General features: G+C 32.5%; 1 protein-coding gene across 2 annotated transcripts; it reads right to left on the reverse strand.

Annotated features, from left to right (window-relative positions):
• Nucleotides 1–2,057: 2,057 nt before the first annotated feature.
• On the reverse strand, nucleotides 2,058–7,558 carry LOC126721524 (probable polygalacturonase). 2 transcript variants are annotated; one of them, XM_050424575.1, is made up of 6 exons: nucleotides 7,467–7,558; nucleotides 6,693–7,031; nucleotides 4,820–4,940; nucleotides 4,517–4,691; nucleotides 3,787–3,857; nucleotides 2,058–2,875 (listed from the first exon to the last, which is right to left on the reverse strand). In XM_050424575.1, exons 1-6 carry the CDS (start codon nucleotides 7,497–7,499, stop codon nucleotides 2,166–2,168), a joined length of 1,449 nt encoding a protein of 482 aa, XP_050280532.1. In that variant the 5' UTR covers nucleotides 7,500–7,558; the 3' UTR covers nucleotides 2,058–2,165. The 2 variants fall into 2 exon arrangements, with proteins under 2 accessions (XP_050280532.1, XP_050280533.1); XM_050424576.1 differs by lacking the exon at nucleotides 7,467–7,558 and adding an exon at nucleotides 7,303–7,415.
• Nucleotides 7,559–8,167: the final 609 nt, after the last annotated feature.

Genomic DNA, 8,167 nt, shown 5'->3' on the forward strand with positions numbered 1-8,167 from the left:
ACTGAGATAATTTTCTGGACCGATCAACGGTTGAGAAACCAGAACAACATCAGATGGTGGAATGAAATAAGGGCTCGAAGGATTGGTATTCACATCATCCATTGAAGGAGATTGATTGGATGATCTACGATTCTCAGTACCAGAAGCGTTTGGAAGAGTTTCAGAATCTGAAGCAGCGTTAGAGACGGAAGCCATTGATGAACTATTGAAGCTCTGATACCATATTAAAGAAAGCTTCTGGAAACTATTTTGAGAGAGAAATCTATTCTTGAATTGATTAGAATGAGAAAAATGAATTAATTAGTTTTTACACTGATGCTCTGCTTTTATACACGAGTTAACAGAGCTAAGAGGGAAAATCAATAATCTAACTAACTCTTAACAGACTAACTAACTCTAATACAGCTTGTACACTTCTTAATCCTCTCACGTGTTTGTTGTCCCACGTGCCAATCACTTAAGCTAAGTGATGTCGTTTTTCTTTCATCTTTCCTTTCTTCTTTTTCTTGTGCACTCTGTCGTTTAGATCATCACTGCAGCTGTGTCGTTCTTCTTTCTTTGTCTTCATGCCTTCTTTCTCAATCACACCTTCTTTCTCAATTACATATTCAACAGTTTGAAGTGTGTGGAAGTGTCTGGAGTGTGGAGTGGAGTGTGAAGTGGAAGGGAGAAATAAGGAAATAAAGAAAAAAAAAAGTAGGGGCACGTGTGTGGAGGAAGTGGCAGGGAAAGAGAGGAAATAAGGAAATAAAGAAAAAAAAAATGGAGGGTACGTGTGTGGTAGATAAAAAAAGAGGGAAAAAAAGAAAGAAATATGGATAAAAAAATAAAATAAAATAAGAGAAACATAAAATAAAGAATAAAAAATTAAAATTGAGAAATACTATTACAATATTTTCACAATAAATTTTAAGTGGTATGTTATTATTAGTTAATATTGGTGAGAAAAAAAATAATTTATTTAGAAACTGAAAAAAAATAATTATAATAGCACGTTCAAATTAAAATCAGTATAAATTATCACAATACTTTTACAATAAATCTTAAGTGGTAGGTTATTATTACCTAATATTGGTGAGAAAAAAATAATTTCACAATATTGATTTAAGTATGAAATAAACTCTCTTATATACATTGTCCTTTTTGGTAATTTATCTTTCAAACTGCCACTTTTATAAGTGTTAGCCAAACACTCAGTTTTTTCAAAAAGCACTTTTTAACAGTTTTTACCAAACACTCAGCTTTTTGAAAAAACACTTTTTCATTATGCACTTTTTGAAAACTCCACTTTTTCGTTATGCACTTTTTCAAAAAGCTGAATCAAACTCACCCTTACTATATTAGCTCATTCTATTGCCTTTAAAGCATGTTAGAACTTATTGGAAACCTCAAATTTGAGAGAAACCAAAGTCAACAGCAGACATCCCCTTCTCATCTTACTCATAATTTATGGGGAAAAAAAAAATCGTCCGTCTACAAACATAATGGATTATTCGATCATATTATATACTCCCTCTATTGCCTTTAAAGCATGTTAGAACTTATTGGAAACCTCAAATTTGAGAGAAACCAAAGTCAACAGCAGACATCCCCTTCTCATCTTACTCATAATTTATGGGGAAAAAAAAAATCGTCTGTCTACAAACATAATTGATTATTCGATCATATTATATACTCCCAGCATATACGATAACAACCATTGATTAATTGTATTTTGTGCCGGAGAAAGATCAGAACCTGTCGTGCTTAGGTAAAAACGCAATGTAAGAAATATCTTGTGGAATATGTCAACATTGAAAGGGTGACAGGGACTTTTGAAAACTAATATATATAAATGTTAAATTTAATATAGATTATATGTGTGAGTTGTGACTTAGGTTGTTTTTTTTTTTTTGAGGAACAGGTAAGATAGACTCACTCTTATATTAAAAAATTAAGATTATATTATGTATTCATGTGTTTTTTTTTTTTTTTTTTTTTTGATTTGCTAAATATATAGTTCTCCTTGATTGATGTTATATATATATATATATATATATTATACTTTGATCCACAAGTAAAATTTCTGACTCCACTCCTTGTTATAACAACTAATATTTTTAGTATTTCCTCAAAACAAAAAACAAAAAAAAAAGCTAATATTTTTAGTACACATTAAACAAAGTTCACACATAACTCATTCTATAAGAGCACTGCTTAAACTCTACCATATCTATCGGTAGAGTGTCCTCTGGAAAATCACATGTGGTGACCTTCTTCGGCCCTTGATCAGCTAATAAATCACACGGCGGGGGAGTCACGCCACTCGTAATCCCGGCGACGTCGCTGCACCTCCACGACATCTTCTTCGCCTTAGAAGCCATCCCAATGGTCACATTCGACATACAAATGCCAGTAAAGGGATCACCAGAAATCCCTTCCATTCTACCTGCCACTGTTACATTCTCTGCCACCACATCCCTATAGTTAATCCCTTGTATCACTGGCAGCGCATTGGGGTCATATTTATTATCAGGGTGTGCCTTATAATTGCCAGACATCAAAAACACCCATTTCATTGTGTGCAAGCTCATTCTCTTCACGTATATGTCTTTCACGTATGCTCCTCTTCCTATGGCTGTTTTGATCCGCACTGCTGATTCGGTTTGGATGGCCACGATGTCTTCGGCCCTCACATCCTGGATCCCGCCTGACATCTCGCTTCCCAATGCGATCGCGGCGCTGTATGGGGAAATGCAGGTGAGCCGTCTGATTATTAGTTGTTTGGTTGGCCACCCAAATGCTATGCCATACTCATCCCAGCCGCTCTTAACGGCTATACAGTCATCCCCAGAGACTATGTAACAGTCTTCTATTCTAACGTTTGTGCAAGAATCTGTGCTTAGGCAAAAAACAGAGGAAGAAAGAAATTAGAATTAGAAGAAGTAAAAAAAACATTGGTACTTAGCAGTTCACCCAACGTACTCAAAACTTATTAAAATAATATAAAAACACTAATTATCAAAAGAAAAATATATGTTTCTTTCTAGGCTAGGAGTCCAATGATGAAGTAAGACCGATTGAATAGACTTCCTATGAGAGATCTAGACACATGAAATATGTTGATATCGATATGGTAACCAATATCAATCAATACCAAAATATATCATTTTTCTGACCTGTTGCTAGACTAAAAGGAATTGTGAGTGGCAGCATGATTTTCTACCTGAAAAAAATCCAATGAGGTTATGTAGGATCAGCACCCTATGAGGCCCTTGAGAGATAGAATTGGGTAATGAGAAATTCTATGGCAACTTTTCATCTATTGGAAGATGTCAGCTTTGAATATCAATGGTGGGATAGGTTTCATGGCCCAAACTTGATGTTATTTGTGTTTGGGTCTTGGGCTACTACTCAGAATCAGAAATCAGAACGCAGCCCACTTCAGAGGAGAACGTTATCACGTTATTCACGTCTCTGCAATGCATGACCGCTAATTGCGCAAAACAAAGATCCTCTTTTCCATATGTTTTTTTGTTTGTCCACTTTATTGCAGATAGCAACAACCACATCGTCCAGTTTCATTAAATAAAATATATGGAATGAGACACATAAGAAAGAGAGAGAGAGAGAGAGAGAGTGTGAGAGATTAAAATATAGTTTCCTCTTAGGTGCTCTAAAACCACTAGATCAAAGCCAAACCGCTAAATGAATTTTATTGTCTATTAATTGAATATGGCAAGAAACATTTATAATCAAATTGTCAAAGACCAAAGCACTTATTTTTTTGATGCTTATAAGACGAACCTGGATTGATACCATCAGTGTTTGGAGATTTAACTGGAGCGATGATCGTGATCCCTTGCACAAGTATATTGCTGTATAATTGAAACATTGTTAGGGTCTTAAAATGAATTTAAAAGAAAAAAAAAAAAAATCAGACTAGTTTGTTTTTTGAAAAAAAAAAATATTTGAAGAAGAATAAAACTAAAATTATTATGGTCAAAATATGAATTTTGTTCCTAAATTAGGAGTACAAGTCCAATTTGGTCCTTAAATATAGATTAATTTTGTTTAATCCAGACTTTAGCTTATCATCATTATACAAAATTATTGTTATGATAAGGTGTGTTTATTCAGGTTCTTATAATATTGATGTGACATGTTCAGTTGGTCTCACAAAATCAAAATATATTGAGACATGTCAATTTAATATTTAAAAAATTTTGTAAAATAAATTTTTATTTATTTAAAAAAATATATATATGTTGCCCCTATTGTGCTTATTATTTCAAGTACCATGTTCTAAGAAAAAAAAAAATATTCAAGAAGTAAATCAGAAGAATCGATAATTTCAATGTTGAAATTAAAATTTGAGATATAAAAATTGGGGGGTGAGGCTCTCTCAAACTCCATAAAAATTGATAGGACGTTTTCAATTAAAATTTGAGATATAGTTCGGGGAGAAAAATCATACCTTGGCCCTTAATTAACATAACAAAACATGTAGCAATGTAGAATTAGCGAGTGGAATTACCTACTGTAAACAGGATGAACATTCCATGAAGGAGAGTTTAGGAGAGTTAGATTTGAAATCTGAACTTGGTCTGAGAACATGAGTTCTATCAGGTAAGGACGAGTGTATTTTAGCTTTCCCCTGTGGAAGTTTTGCCACCAGAATGCTCCCTGACCATCAATTGTGCCATTGTCACCTGATTTCAATACATATATATAATTAAACTGTAAGCTTAACACATTAATTTGTGAATTTATTTAATTTATTAGTGCTAAGTGTCAATGAAAGCTCCAAAATCCAAACCTAAACTCGTTTTCAAGTTACCTGTGACAACAACGTCAGTGAGGTTTGTTCCAAAAATGAGACTGGTGTACCTGCCGGCTGCCGCATCCCTTCCTCGACCGTATGATGGCAATGGTTTGAGCGCAGGATACTCGTTCATATCCTAGCCCATTTGATTCAGTGAAATCGGTAAGATAAAGCAGGAGAAAGACTAGGAATACACCAAAATCTCAAAACATTTCCATAAAATTTTTTGTTTTGAATTGTGATGGATTCTGACAATTTCTTTATTTTTTATTTCATATATTTTTGTCTTGTGATGAGTTAAAACCTTAATTATTGTGAAAGTATTGTAAGATTTTGTTATGCCCAAAGAAGAACTAATAAAGTACATATAAGATTAAGGCCCTGTTCGGTACACCATTTTAAAAACATGTTTTTAATTTTTAAATAATATTATATGTATTTTCATACACTTACTTACACATATTTCCAAAAAAATTAAAAATTGTTATTTAAACATACATATCAAACGGGTCCAAAATTTCATGCCCAAAAAGCAAGCACGTGCTTAACAATAAATGTACAAACAAAATATTTCACTGGCTGTTAATATGATTTACTATGATTAAAACAATATTATAGAACAAACATCATAAGTTGAGATTCAGTTTTATATATATATATATATATGTAGGATTCAGTTAATGTGTGCCCTAAACTTTTTATTTTTGGAAATATTTTTTCAAGAATTGAAAAAGCTGTCATTATTTTTTTAATTCTCGAATTTTTTTTTTTCTAAAAATAGAAATTAATGTGTACTCTAAGGGCACATATTAGTAAAATTCATATATATATATATATATATATTTATATCATTCCCTTGGATTCCTCATTTGACACTATTGGTAAGGACAGTCCGGTTTTGAGGTTCAAGTCAAGGAGCCGCTAGTTTTGCAAGACCTTTTACAAAAGCATCATGTCGTGTAGCAGAATAGGCAGGAAGTGGGATTATTTAATTTTGACTTAAAGTAAGGCTATTTGAAATTCTATAAAAGTTAGGCTATTTGAAGTTCATGTGAAATTATTGAAAACAAGTGTGGATCCTATACGAGGGAGAAAGGTATAGACCATGGAATAATTTCGTAATGTTTCAGTAACATAGTGCTAACTATACGGTGCTAATTAATTTAGCTCTCTTGGCTAATTGAAAGTAGGCAGTTTGATGTTCAGTAATTTTAAAATTAGATTTTGCTTTCGTTAGCTTTTCATAGAAATAAATTGTTTAGATTTTACTGTTATTTTTTCTCTGAATTAATGAGTATATTTTTTATACAATTTTCTATTAAGATATTTTGTATGCGAAGATATTGAATGTAACAGACTGTAATTAAGTTGAACTATCTTATACACATATCACTGTTCAATTTAGGAGATACTATTTGAGCAATTTATTATTTTATTTTGTGTTGTATTTGGTAGAATTTTAAAGATAATAATTGTGAATTGATATTATATATGTAGTATCTAATAATGATTTTCAAAACTATATATATAATAGCAATGTAATGAAAAATTTGGCAAATTTGACATATACAATATCATAAAAATTATAAAGAAAAACTATTTTAGTGACTCCAAATGTCCTGGACAAATTATATCATATATGTTTAATAACTTAAGCTAACATTAATAGCAGATCACATGCTAGTTTTCTTAACAGTAGAAGAAGCTTTTCAGTCTGGATATGTTTCTGGTAGTGTTAAATTTAACAGATGTGCATGAGTCGGGTCGGATTGAAAAGATTTTTCAACCCACCCTACTAAGTTAAAAATATTCATCCCAACCCGACCCATCTAATTGACGCACAGACACAGGCACAAACATACAGAGCATAAAGTCCGAGAAATAAGACCTGGGAAGCAAGGAGAACAGCATCCTTATGTAGATAGAGAGTGAAGTGGCTGGTGAGGCTGAAGCTGCCGGTCAACCATTTTCCTGCAGGAATGTATAGCTGAGCGCCGCCATCTGATGCATACTGGCTTAGTTTATCGATTGCAGCCTGAAATGCCTTTGTGTTTGATGTTTTGCCATCAGCAACACCACCAAAATCCGTCAGGGATGCACTGTGAGATCTGCAGCTAATAGCTTTGTACTCCAAGGACCCACCCTGCTGAATCCTGGCTCTTCTGCTTTCAGCTCCTCTTAGACTCAACAAGGCCACAACCACAAGCACTGAAACTGTCTTTATCACCTGTAAAATGAAAATGATAACTAAACTAAGTTCTAATTATCGGAAAGTAAGAGGAAAATTATGATACAAACTGGTTCACATTGTGAAACTGTCCTAAACCAATATCATAGATTGTTTGATAAGAATAGACAAGTTGGTGTAGGTCTCATTGTGAAGGAAAACAAGGAATGTCATCTTTTTACTAAAAATGCATCAATAAACCGTGGGGCAAAACAAAATTACATTACAAAAACCAAAATCTATGAGCACATGACTAGAACAAGTGAACAACCTCTCCCATTGTTACATAGAATTGTGTACAAAATCAAGAAAGAGGAATCAAAACTCATTACTAGAGACTGTATTATTTTAATTAGAAAACCATAATGATTTTGTTTGTTTGGGGGGGGGGGGGTGGTGGGGGGAGAAAATGGAGAAAAGGGAAAGGTGGTTTACTTGAGCTCTGTCGTGGCTTCTCGAGAACTCCATTGGAGGGACAGTAAATTAGATAAGAGTTTGGTGGTAGTGTTAAGACAAGTGAAGTATTTATAACGGGCGGAAAACATATTTTAGTCCCTATATTTTTAGGATATTTTCATTTTAGTTCTTACATTTTATTTTTATTGTTTTTAGTTTCTATTCTGAAAAACACTTCCCATTTTGGTCCTTGTCGTTACATTGGAAACGAAAAAAGTTGACGTGGCAAACGGCAGTAATAAATAATACTAAATTAATGTCCACGTGGCCTAAATTAATAATAAAAGATTTTTTTTGGCATTAAAAAATATCACGTCAGCATCTAAATTAAAAAAAATTAATTTATTAATTTTAACTAAATTAATGTCTACGTGGTCTAAATTAATAATAAAAGATTTTTTTTTGTCATTAAAAAATGCCACGTCAGCATCTAAATTAAAAAAATTAATTTATTAATTTTAACTAAATAAAAAAATTAAAAACATAATTAAAAACTAAAAATCATATGAATTGAGATCTAAGTATGTTTTGAACTAGAACACAAACCCACAAACCCAAATCCAAGAACACAAACCCAGAAATTAAAAAAAAAAATACATAACTAAAATTTGGAAATCAACAAGCTATTTACTCATTTTCCTTTTATTTTATACTCTCTCTCTCTCTCTCTCTCTCTCTTA

The sequence above is a fragment of the Quercus robur genome, chromosome 4 (genome assembly GCF_932294415.1).
Source record: "Quercus robur chromosome 4, dhQueRobu3.1, whole genome shotgun sequence".
NCBI classification, from domain to species: domain Eukaryota; kingdom Viridiplantae; phylum Streptophyta; class Magnoliopsida; order Fagales; family Fagaceae; genus Quercus; species Quercus robur.